Source organism: Choloepus didactylus, chromosome 4, assembly GCF_015220235.1.
Source record: "Choloepus didactylus isolate mChoDid1 chromosome 4, mChoDid1.pri, whole genome shotgun sequence".
Lineage (NCBI taxonomy): Eukaryota > Metazoa > Chordata > Mammalia > Pilosa > Megalonychidae > Choloepus > Choloepus didactylus.
The window spans coordinates 120,385,430-120,398,907 of NC_051310.1; the positions used below are offsets into that span (position 1 = coordinate 120,385,430).

Sequence of the window (13,478 nt, forward strand, 5' to 3'; positions counted from 1 at the left end):
ACTCCTTCTCGCCCTGTGCTATTCCGCAGACTCTCTCATTAAAGACCCTTTGCTTCCATCACCCTGACAACTCCCAGCCTGTGGAAAGCAGCAGCATTAGGAGGACTGAGGGAAGTAACAAGCCCTTGATGTAGAGAGCGTTGTCCTCAGATGTCACTTGGGGTCTTGTTTTCATGTGAGCTTTTGGCCCCTCGTGAGATTTGGCACCTGCCTCAAGGGTGAAATGTCCATCAGCCTCTGACGTCTTGGGGCAAACATGTCCTGGATACAGGACTTCACCTGAAGGGCAGTTTGCACATGGCTGGGTGTGATGTGCTTGATTAATTTGGAAATTGCATTTGTGTCATGGGTTATTGGACTAGAGGCCTAATGCCCTACCCAGAAAAAAAGGTCCTTTTGCAAAAAGAAGGTGCTATCGTGATATATAATAGACACAGTGATAGGTGTATATGAATTATTCTGAAATGATGGATCAAGTGGTAATAGAAAAACTAAATTATATATATAATGAAACACTGGATTTGCTCAGTGATGTGTAGTTTATAACTATACACTGTTATCTATAAGGCAAATCTTTATTATTGAAATGTCGACTGGAAAAATAACTTTGTCAGTATGTGTATGAAACTCTTACTCCAACCCCCATTTTCCCAATGAAATAATTGTTTTTATAACACAGTTTTTGATCATGTGAGGTTTGTTAGGAATGCAAATATCACAAAATACCAGAGGTACCATAATTATCTAAATCCTGCATATCCATTATAAAGCAAATGTAGGAGACGCTTTTTAAGACAAGAGGGAAAAAGGATTTTCACGTGGTGTGGCGATGGTGGTAATGCTGGTAAATGTTTAACGACGGACTCTCTGGGGATAAAAAGGCCTGAGTTGTAGCATTTACTGATTTCTGTGGTAAAATTCTCACCATGACTAGTTTCAGGCTACCAATGTGACTGTCACTGAATGCAGAGTTGGGAAGAGATGTGTATTCCCACACCATTAGGTAGTATTTCTAAAACACATATGCAATAGACATGAATAACCTCAAAGAGTAAAATGTAGTAAAATAATTGGAAAGAGATGAAAGATGAGTATTTATTACCTACTTTTTAATGTAATTTATTTAATTGTAAGTTTATATGATTCAATTTTTAATAATGGCAGTGTTTAACTGGCTCATAGAATTCCTGAAAATGTAACATTTGGCTCTTCCAAGCCAGACTGAGCGGCTCCCACGCCATCTGCGTGAGGGTCTTGTCCGTTTTGTGTGTAAGAAGGTCTGTTATCTCCACTGGATTTGACCAATTGCCTTGTGGCTGGTAGTGGAGGGCTCTGGTTGCCTAAAAGACCTCATTAATCAATTTCTGGCAGCTTGTAAAAAGGCATTTCTCTTCATTATTAATTACACAGGATCGCCATCTAGTGACGCAGAGGAGATTGTCAGGCTTTTAAGGCTGTTTGAACCTGTCTTCCATGAAGTGGGAAAATGGCTGTTCACACAACTCTTCTGTGGTGGCTTCCAGGGCTGTGCTGTGCTGAGAAGTGGAGAATCTGGTCACTTCGTCAGTACAGTTTGCAGCAGGGATTTTATCGAGAGCACTCGGTAAATTTTTCTTAGAAGTAGAAAGGGCCTGGGCCATGAGCCCAGTCTTACATGTTTTATAGATGAAGACACTGTCTCAGAGAGACCAGGTGCCTTGCCCAGGTCATGTGCCAGCAGTGGCAGAGCTGGGCCTCGAGGCCTGGACACTTAACTGTCCCCAGCGTTCCTGCTCCTGCAGCGCACGGTCAGAACCTCAGGGACTGGAGCCAGGCCTAGGGCCACCATGGTGAGACAGCCAAATAGTCACACAAGTCAATGTAATGCCAGTCTGTCCCCTGCTCTGAAGGAGGTGCGAGCTGTGAGAGCAGGGATATGCCCGTCTGACGAAACAATGGTGGAAATGGAGTCTGTAGGCTGAGCAGGAATTAGCAGTGCCAGTTGGGGGCTGGGGACCCGCCAAGGGAGCATGGCCAGGCCAAGGAACCAGAGAGGTCACTTGGCTGGAGCTCTCGTGTTCACTCAGCACGAGCGGGGTATCCCAGGAACCTGCGTCAGTCATTTCATGGAGGTGTTGTGAGGCTTAAATGAAGCAGTGACTGTGAAAATGCCCAGCACAATGCCTGGCCCAGGGCAGGCACACCTGAAAAGAGTTTATCTCTGTATCACCCGGCTAGAGGCAGGGCGTCCCGGAAGGCATCCCATGAGTTGACACTCACCATCAGCGTGTAGGCACGTTCCAATGTAAGAATGAGGCAAACCCTCCTCCCTGGATCTGTAACTCACTTTGGAAAGACGCTGTCCTATTGGAGCTGTTGGACCCCTACCTAGTAGCAGACAACATTTAAACAGGAAAGAGCCAGACAATGGCGACCTCAGTGTTGCATAAACAGACCCTCCCCTAAAGCAAAACACAGCGTTGTCTCCACCCTGACCCACCCGGTCGCTCCTCCTGCCCATGGATCAGGCATTGCACCCCAAGTCCACACCCTGCTCCCCAGCAAACAATGCCCAACCTCAGAGCTGCCCTGGACATCCCTCCCAGCTGTGGGATGCTGTGAGACCCATTCAGCCAAGCGATAAATGGCCAGCGGGCTCACACTGCCCTCTCAGCCTGCGTTGCAGCAGTTGCCCATGGCCTGGGACAGTTAAGCCAGCAGTTGCCATGAGACTACACGGGCACCCAAGTTACCCAGATAATTCCTGAGGTTTTACTTTAGCCAGCAGTCACTTATCCTGAGGAAGTAGCCTCTGATGCCTTGAGATCGAAGGTCATGTAACTGTTGTGTTCACAGGTTTAAATGCTGCCCACTCCTCCACTCTGACCCCCTTCCCTGGGAGACAGACACCCAGCAGCTGTCTTCCATACACACTGGGTCTCAGCAATGCATGGAGGAACCCAAAGGAGCCCATACAATTTAAGGAAAAAAAAAAAAAAAAACACAGCTTTATTGAGATATAATTTACATGCCAGAAAATTAACCCATTTGAAGTATACAATCCAATGGTTTTTAGTATATTTATAGAGTTTGCAGCCATCATCATAATCTAATTTTGGAACATTTTCCTTATCTCCCCCCAAAATACCTGGTTCTCATTAGCAGTCACTCCCTATGTCCCCAAGTCCTCTCCTCCTTTCCCCACCACCACACTGGGCAGCCACTAATCTACCATCTGTAGCTATAGTGTAGCCTGTTCTGGATATTTCATATAAACCAAATGATACAATATGTTATCTTTTATGTCTGGCTTCTTTCACCCGAGCACCATGTCTCTGAAGTCCATCCATGTTGTCTCATGTATCAGTACTTCGTTCCTTTATATGACCAAATAATACTCCACTGTATGGATTTATCCCTCAGTTGATGGACACTTGGGTTGTTTCTACTTTTAGGCTATTATGAATATTGCTGTATGAACATTCATATGTAAGTTTTTGTGTGGACTTATGTTTTCATTTATCTTGGGTATTACACCTAGGAGTGGAATATCTGCTTTATGCAAAAGCTCTATATACAACATTTTGAGGTAGCATCAAACTGTTTTCCTAAGTGTCTGCACCATTTTACATTTCCACCAGCAATGTATGAGGCTCCAATTTCTCCACATCCTCATCTATTCTTGTTATTTTACATCTTTTTAATTTTACCCAAGGTGATAAATGTTGAGTGGTATCTCATTGTAATTTTGATTTGCTTCTCCCTAGTGACAAATGATGCTGAGCATCTTTTCATGTGCTTATTGGCCATTTGTGTATCTTTTTTTGGAAAATGTCTGTTCAAGCCTTTTGCCCATTTTTAAATTGGGTTTTTTGTCTTTTTGTTGTTGAATTATAAGAGTTCTTTATATATTCTGGCAACTAGACTCTTAGCAGATATATGATTTGCAAACACTTTCTCCCATTCTGTGGGTTGTCTTTTCACTTTCTGCCACTACCTGCCCAGCATAGGTTTCTTTGCAGCACTGAGGTGGGGAAATGGGATCTGCTGATGTTCACTACCACTGTGCCAACCTCAGTGGAATAACCAGAATAGCTCTTCTGTACCAGGGAGTGAGCTTCTGTAAATTTTGTTAAATAAAAGCTTCTCAATCCATTATGAATCCTTTGGTCAATCTCTAGAGACTTTAAATGATTGTCTTTGCTTAATTTCACCAGTTCAATCAAGCAATAGATTCCTCCCACCACCATTCTGGAAGTTCCCACCCCTATATTGCACTGTTCCCCTCATTTCAATAAATGTTACTGAGCTCTGTCCCCCTCCATGATGGGGACTGGCAGGTACCGCTGGGCATGCAGATGGTGGTAATGCATCATTATTCCCCTCAGAGAGCTCACAGTGTAATAGGGAGCAACATATTGTAGGATTAGGAAGGAACCAGGTTGCACATGTATACAAAATTGGTGCTTTGTTGGTAATAACTATTGGCTTGAACTAACTATAATATTAGACCAAAAAAAAAAAGGCGGATTACCAGGAAAACATGACAGTCAATCACTAAATAATGTTTTAAGGCTCTATTGTGGTTAAGATATGGTAGTATACAGTAAAGTTTTTAGTCAACATTACAATTTTCTGTATGACAACAGAAGAAATATTTATGAAGGGTTGTTTTATTCCCTGACTTCTGCTCATGTTATTTTCTTTCATAACCTTCACATACCCAGGAAGGGTTTTCTGTTTCCCCCCAAGGCCAGCTCAGTGTCTCTTCCTCCAGTAAGGCTTCCCTGACTCCCGCCTCCCGTGCTCAGGGTGATTTCCCGCCAGTGGGTCAGCAGCCATGGTTCTTTCTGCACTTGGAAGGGCCAGTGTAAGAGTGGTTGGCATAATTACATGTCTGTTTCCTAACTAGATTCCTAAGAGGAAACTGGGGTTAGGATTTAAATGGGAGATGGGGGTTAAATTCAGAAAAACAGAACAAAGTGTTTTCTTTTATGTTTGTTTTTTATTTTACATTTTTAATGAATTTTCAGGAGCAAAAATAGAAAGAAGAGTATAATGAACCTCTGTGTACCTATCCCCCAACATCAACTATTATCAGCATTCTCCTTCCACACTTAAAAATTTTTTTTTTTTGCTAGAGCATTTTAAGGCAAGTCCCAAACATATTGTTTTACCCATAAATACTTCAATCTTGTAAAAAGCTTTTCTATGTGTTTATCTAACACCCAAGATAGGGAGGCTCCACATCTTGGACAAGTCATTTTCCATATCTGCAAATTGAAAGGCTGAGTCCCTTCCAGCGCCAAAATAATTATTCTATGTTCCTGAAATCTGGCCTTTATTCTCAGGGGGCTCATAGTCTAGATGATGAAACAAGGGGAAAAAAAAACTATCCAAAAACATCTGTCCCTTCACCAAATATAGCCTAAGCTCCACCAGGCACCATGATGAAGCAGGCGTTCAAATGGTGAACCAAAGACACACCATCCTGCCCTTGCTGAATTTCCAGTCCAGGTGGGGAGACAGGAATCACATATTATATGTACATGTAACTTCAAATACACACACTGTAACCTCTGATGAGGGTGCAGGGAGGGCGCAGGGAACTAAGTTAGGAGCACGTGGGCAGGGGCCTTCACCCCCAGTAGGATTTGGGGGCTCCCTGAGGAAGGTGCTAGTGGCTGCGGCGGGCCACGAGGCTGGGAGGTGAACAGGGACCACACCCGGCAGGAACTCTCGGAGCCCCGCGAAGGTTCTGGTCCTTTTCCCAAGAGCAGAGAGAAGCTGTTAGAAGGACTTTTAGGTGGAGCACAGGGTGAACTAGCGAAAGCTGATCTAGAGTGGTGGTCAAGGGCCTGGAAGGGGAGCAACTGGCAGGAAAAGCATGAAGGGGGAGGAATGGAGAGCGCTTAGTCAAAGCCAGAGGCAGGGGAAGCTGGGGGGTGGGGAGTGGTCCTACCTTTCAGGGTGAGTTCTCTGCTGTCCTCTTCCCACAGGGAGGGGCCTGCAACTAAGCTCTGACACTCTTTAGGGTTGCAGAGGCCCCATCTACCCTGGACATAAGCCAAATTGCCATCTACAGGTATTTGGATTGCATGTGTGCGTCCAACACATGCGTGTGCTTCTAACTGTGCTTCCTGGAACTGCCAGACTGGAGGCTTTCCTCCCTCCCAGGGTGCTCTGATGCCCGCCACCCCACCCCCTGCTCCGATTTCATTGTTGCTGGGAAATCAGATGACTTCTGGTATCCAGGCTAATGAGCCTTATTAACCAAATGCTGACGCATCCCCAGTGACCAGGTTGCTTAATTAAAAGCCTGCCTGCCTGGCCAACTTTCAGAGAAGCAAGCACTTCTCAAGCAAGAAATGGGGATTTCCAATAGACACTAGACAGGAAATGATAACATGCTAACTATCTGAAAGACGCCTTTGCTCTGAAATAAAACAAAAGTGCTTTGGGTGTGTGGATTGCAGGGGAGCCTGAGGAACCCAGGATTGCTGCCGTCCGTGCAAGGTGGGGGCAGAGCCCAGCTCCAGGTGAACCCTGGGCTGCACTGGAGGAGTCCGTCCCTGCCAGGGGCAGGCTGCCACCCGGCTGGCGCCAGTGCCTTCCCAGCCACACCCTCTTGGTCTGATCTGTTTGTCAGCACCTAGTTAGCCTGTCATCTCACAACTGCCTTGGTAAGCTCTGAAAAGGGGAGTGGGACTCAGCAAGGACAGTGGGGCCGTGGCCTCCGGAGAGCATAGCTCAGAGCTGGGCATGCGTTTTCCTTCCAGAACTCAGGCTTGAGGAAAGACATCCACCCTCCCTTTTGCTATTTCCTCCTGTAGTTTTTAACAGACACGGACAGACTGAAAAGCCAGCCCCATCACTCTCAGAAGAAATTTGAGCTAGTTTCTCTTATAAGTATATAAATGTATGCTTTGGTTTGTCATTAAACAGTGAAACAAAAAGGAGAAGTGTTTTCTATATTCCAATTTCCTTTTCTTTGCTAAAATGCTTTTTATGAAGATATTTAATGAATAAATTTTCAGATAAAACTTTAAGACTCTCACTAAATAGGAACAAGTTATAGTTATATGCCTTTGTGACAAAGTATGAATGGGAACTTGAGGCAGCATTGTATGGAGAGAGAATAAATTTAAAGCTAGAAGTCCTGAGTTAGGTTTCTGGCTCTGAAGACATTTTTGGTCATGTCTAGGGGCAGGGGTTTTACTGGCATCTAGTGGTTGGAGACCAGGGATGCTGCCAAACATCCTATAATGCACAGGACAGCCCCTACCACGAAGAATGATCCATCCCAAAATGTCAAGTTCCAAGACTGAGAAACTCTGCTCTAAATAAACTCTTGCTCAAAAATAGTTCACAGAAGTATTTTTTTTTTGAAGTAGTAAAAAACTACTTCACGCTAAACACAAATGATCATCTACACAATGGGATACTATAAAGCAATGAGAATGAATAAATTGCCCCTATGTGCATCAATGTGGCTATATCTCAAAATATTGAGGGAGTGAGGGTAGAGTATGTATAGTGTGATTCGTTTTGCATACAGTTTACAAACAGGCAAACTAGATATATTGTAGAGGGGTATTTATATGTGTGGTAAAACTATAAAGAAAAGCAGGAGAATAATTTATGCAAAATGCAGGGTAGTGGTTACTTCTGGGAGGGAATGCAGCTGGGGAGAGGCACCTGCAGGCTTCTATGGCACTGGCCAAAGTTCCATTTCTGAAGTTGGTGGTGGGGGATAAGTACATGACTGTTCATTTCACTGTTATTTAAATTATACATACACATGCTTTATACTCTTCTGTATGAATATGTGTCTTTTCTTCATTTCCTTCACTTCTGGGGAAACAACAATAATAGCTGATGTTGATTAAGAGCCAACTAGGTGCTTTTGCAATGACCTTGTCACAGGAGGAATTTTAGCTTTTAAGATGTGAATGTCACATAGCTTGTAAGGGTGAAGCTGGGTTTGAATTTGGAACAGGTTGGTGATGGCCCCTTGCTTCAGATCACCACCAGGTATAACTGCCTCCTATTGATTCCCATCTTTCATCTGCCTGTCTTCTCCCCACAGTGTCCGGAGACAAACAACCAGCCGGCCACCCCCAGCTGGGGGCAGGCCCAAGCCCCAGCCCAAGCCTAAGCCTCAGGTGCCACAATGCAAGGCTCTGTATGCCTACGATGCTCAGGATACAGATGAACTCAGCTTCAATGCCAATGACGTTATTGATATTATCAAAGAAGGTAAGTGCATCACTGGCTGGCTGGAATAGCCTCCCAAAGAGCACAGAGTTACATTGCTATAAATACTAGTTTAAACATGAGTATTTAAGGGGTCCTCTTAAACTTCAGAGGCAGTTCAGGCTTCAGGCTCAGTTTGATCAGGACTTCAGCTTCATTTTTTTAATGCTTCTATCAGCTCTGCCCTCTTCTTTATATCTGCTCCTTTCTCAGGCTATTTTTCCTCATAGTGGTAAAATGGTTGCAGCAGCTCCAGGCCAACAGATCAGACTGTCTGAAATCTACCTTATCTCTGAAACTTTCCTTAGCCATTGGACAAAAGTCCTAGGTTTCACTCTGATTGAACCAAATTTGGAGTCGTGCCTACCCCTGAAACAACTTATGTAGCCTGATTGAGTTAGGTCTAGCAGAGATTGTCCTGGGAACTCGGGGGGGCCCAAGCTTTATGGCCTCTTCATAATGAAGGTAGATGGAATGGAAGCAGAGAGGCAACCTACACTGTCCATGGGCATGGCTGGATGCTTTTTAAATTTCATAAAGAAGATAAATTAGAATATAATGAAGCTGTGTTTTAAAAATTCAAACATCACTGTGTCTCTCCCTGAAGATCCTTCTGGCTGGTGGACAGGTCGATTACGAGGCAAGCAGGGCCTGTTCCCCAACAACTACGTGAACAAGATCTGAAGCGCACAGAAACTCGGATGCATGGGAGAAGGAACTCCTGGCACAGACAGGGGAGGGGACATTTGGGAGCTCCCCTTCTGAGTCACAGCAAGCAGTTGCTTCTCCAAGGCCTGGAGGTACCCTGCTACCTTCCCCAATGAGGATACCGAAAAGGCCAGGTTGGGCAAGGAGTGTCACCCCATAAGTGATCCTGTGATCCTAAGAGGTAGCCTGTTCATAGGAACCCAGAAGGGCAAAACAACCACCCACCAAGATTTATTTATTGTATTTAAACCTGGTGAAAGGATTAGCAAGGTCCACTCAGACATCGTTGGCTTCTATCGAAACAATACCCCACGTGCTTACCAGGTCCAGGGAATAGTGGTGGGCGGCTGCTGGCAAGTGCCTTTCACTGAAAAGCACATTTCTTTCATCCTTCTTTTCCTTACCTGACATACACATTCCTCTCTGCCATCTTCCCTCTAGGAGGACCTGCTCTCTGCGGGCTGGGCTTGGCATGAGTGGGCACTAGCCGTGCAAAGGCCACGGTCAGGTGGAACCTGCGGAGCCCACAGGAGCAGAGGGACTTTGGTTTACACTTTGTGGGACCATCAAGGGCTGCCTGGCTGGGCAGGGGTGGGGGCTAGGCTGACAGCCTTGTTTTCTCTGGGTCTTCGATTGGAATATGGCTGGCCCATGTTGGTTTTGTGTTTAATGCTGTATCTATTACAAAAAGATCTTTTTTTTTTCAAGCTGTACATTTATAAAAGCAGATCATATACTGTATATACAAAAATCGCAAGATGGTAGAAACATGTATGAATGTACTAAGTAGTATTCCACTGTACTTATTCATAAGGTAGGTTTTATTACAAGACTTGCACCAGGTACTTACAAATATGCACTATTCATTTTCAACTATAGAATCAGTGTTACTACTTTCTAATTCAGTCCCTGAAAACCCTTTTCAACCCTTTCCCTGCAGGAATTTTCCCCTGCCCCTCTCTGGGTTCCACCCCCTACCTCCTAAATAAATAAAGGAATCAGCAGACTGCCTTATTCTTTCACGACATTTATTGCAGTAAAAGTTGGAAACATAATATTCATCAATAACAGGACTAAAGGAAATTGAAATTTCCCTGCCTATCCTCCTAGCTGCCACAGTCTTTTGGCTGTTGGGAAATCAGGGTTTGACCAGTATTCACCATTTTACCATTTATGTCTGGATTGCCAAGTCTCTGAGGGAAAAAAAAAATGATCAGGACTTACCTACAAGGAAAGAAATGTATCTGAATTGGGAGCAAAGATAAACCATGTAATTCCCCTGTGTTTTACTTCAAGAACAGGGAGCAAAGTTTATTCAGTAACTGTAACAAATAATGATTAAAGATCTTTCAGTTCCATTTTATGACCAGGTAAGAGGTAGAAGAACATAAAGCCATAATGTGATGAAATGAGGAAAGGTAATCCATATGGCTATTAATCGTCTAGTCGTGTTTTACAAAGTGTTTTCACATTGGTGGGCCTACTGAGAGTGGGAGGAGGGAAGGCGGAATGAGGATTTGAGTAGCACCCTTCTCCGGGGCTGGGCCTCCCCGTAGCCCCCGCACACCGGCAGGAGCGCCAAGGCCACTTGCTGCCGACATGAACTCCTGGCTGGAGAGAGCAAGCGTTTTCTTTCTAAAGATCATTCCTGGCTGATATTTAATGACTGGCATTTTGAACTTGGGTATAATTGAGAACCCTGGGGCTCCAGATGACCTCACAGGAATGGAGCTACACGTCCCCACGAGCAGCACATAGAGTGTGAATATGTGGCTCACAGACCACACCACACCTGTCTCTACCTGCCTCGCCCAGGGCCAGGCACACGAGGTGCTCTATAAATGTTGCTTGTTTGGGTGCGTAAATACATATTTATAGGTGAGGAAGACTTAGATCCTGAGTAGAGATGCTAAAATTCTGGAACTATTCATTGAAAAAAAAAAAGTTTAGAGAAATAATTGGTTTATTCTTGAACTTACTGTCTATATAATTAAAAGATTTTAAATGGACAGAAAAAATCAGGGGTAGATAACTTCAGTAACACCCCCCCCCCTACCGCCGCCCCAGCCCATTTGAAAAGTCATCAGAAAAATGTCTTTTTTCCCTCTGAGGTCTCAGAGTCCTGCATTTCCTCTAGTCTCAGGATCTAGCCAGGCCTGTCATTTTGTTCACTGTTCAATTAAACAGATTGGTTGAGGAGTCACTTAACCTGGGAGAACATAAAGAAGATCAAAGGGCCATCCTGTCTGGGATAAGGGGTGTGCGTGTGTACACACACAACACATGTGCCTAGCAGAATAAAACGCAGTGAAAGATTCGATAGATCCCTTCAATCAAAGATGAAAGTAACTAGAACCACATGAGCAGGCTTGATATGGACCCTCGGTCAGAGGTGTGCAAACTTTGGCTGAAGACCAGCAGTTCTCTAACAAGAGCACAGAAACACTTCACACTCTTAAATTTATTATTGAGAACCCTAAAGAGTTTTGGTTATGTTAGTTATAGCTATCAATATTTACCTTTTGATTAAAGCAAATTTTTAAAACACAATAATACATTGTATTTACACACACACACATATTCCATTAACCATCAGCCAGAGCAATGACATTATCCCATGCCACATAGCCTCTGGAAGATACATGGCCAAGAGAATGAGAGTGAAGAAAGGCAAATAACATCTTAGCATTGTCATGAAGATAGTTTCAACCCCACCGACTCCCCGAAAGTTTCTTGAGGATTCCCAGGGATCCCCAGACCACACTTTGAGAATTACCAGAAGGGAGTAAGAGCTGTGATGAGTTGTAGGGAGAGCATCTGGTTCCCTGAACACAAGAAAGTGGGGCATCTCTTTTAGGGAAGCAAGACTGAGACACACACGGAGAGGTCAAAGTCTGAAACCTTTTTTATAAGCTTGCTCCCCCACCAACATGTGAATCCACCCATTCCTAAAGTGCTGTCCTGGTCAATCCTGATCAAACCTGACACTACCTGTTCCGGTTTGCTAATGCTGCCATTGAGCAAAATACTAGAAATGGATTAGCTTTATAAAGAGGGTTTATTTGGTTACAAAGTTATAGTCCTAAGGCCATAAAAGTGTCCAAAAGGCATCAAAAATAGTGTACCTTCACTGAAGAACACCAATGGCATCTGAACTCCTCTATCAGCTGGGAAGGCACGTGGCTGGCATGTGCTCCAGGGTTCTGGTTTCAAAATGGCTTTCTCTCAGGACATTTCTCTCTAGCCGTCTGGGGGGGTTCTCCTAGCTTCTCTCAGGCAAATGCTGGACTAGCAAAAGTCTACTTTCAATGGCTGACTCCAAAATGTCTCTCTTGGCTGCAGCAGCATTTGGGCCTGTGTGGCTCTTTTAAAAGTACTCCAGTAAACTAATCAAGACCCATGCTGAATGGGTGGGGCCACATCTCCATGAAAATAATATAATCAAAGGTATTACCCACAGTTGGGTGGGTCAATCTCCATGGAAACAACCTAATCCAAAGATTCCAACCTAATCAACACTAATATGTCTGCTCCCACAATACTGCTACTGCATTAAAGAACATGGTGTTTTGGGGGACATAATACATCCAACTGGCACACCAGCATTGCCAGGTCCAACCCCATGCAGGGTAAAAGGGAATGAATATAGATTCTTTTTTAAAGGACAGTCCATGGAAATTACACGTACCATGCCCATTCATATTCTACTGGCAGGAACTCAATTATGTGGCCTCTCAACTGTAAGAATCTGGTTAAAAAATATCAGATTAAATTTCATGGAAGAAGAGGGAAATGAACACTGGGGAAGGTCTCTGCACAGAGAACAGTGTAAGCAGCTTACAAGCAGTAGAGCAGAATTTGTTCCTCCTTGTAACTGTGGTTCCCTCCCAGGCTCACAAAAACAAGTAAGAGACAATATGGATGTGCATCTATGAGTTACAAACTGCCTTGCCCCAACACATGAATTATACATAATCCAAATTTTGTCCCTTTGTGGCTCCCTCCCAGACTTTCCATGAATGGAGCTAACCAGATTAAGTCTGGCTCTGCCTCTAGTTACTAACACTTTTATAGGTGGCTACCCAGTTATAATTTCATTGACAAGTGCGGTGGAGACCGTAATTCTATGACCAAGTTTATAGTCTTTCAACAGTGTTGCCCTCTCCCCTTGTTTTAACCTCTCTCCCAAAGCCTAGCTAATCTTCACCATTCCTCCCGAATTTAGTACTCGCTTTTATTTCCACCAGCTAATCTTGATTCCTTTCCCTCCTACTGTACCGTACCTTCTCCCTCTAATTGCTCCCTCTAATCAGTATTGCCCAATCTAAATTTTGCAGATGTGAAGACTGGGGCTCAGTACAGTTCATTAACTTGCCCAAGGTCACACAGCTCTTAAGTGGGGGAGCCATGATTTCAACCATGGTCTGACCCCAAGGCTCATGCTTTTAATCATTGTGTTTCCAATTCGACAAATATTTAGGAGTTTATTAATCAGTCTAATGTGTCATCCTTTAAACTTCAAGTATCTTTCTCTC

At 44.1% G+C, this 13,478-nt stretch overlaps 1 protein-coding gene across 1 annotated transcript in view; it reads left to right on the forward strand.

Annotated features, from left to right (window-relative positions):
* The window catches only part of MYO1E (myosin IE), a 209,927-nt gene extending 199,974 nt beyond the window's left edge, over positions 1-9,953 (forward strand). The window contains exons 27-28 of the mRNA XM_037833824.1: positions 8,069-8,238; positions 8,843-9,953. Coding sequence (XP_037689752.1) covers positions 8,069-8,238; positions 8,843-8,919 — 247 coding nt within the window. The 3' untranslated portion in view covers positions 8,920-9,953. The remainder of the gene's footprint in view (positions 1-8,068; positions 8,239-8,842) is intronic.
* Positions 9,954-13,478: the final 3,525 nt, after the last annotated feature.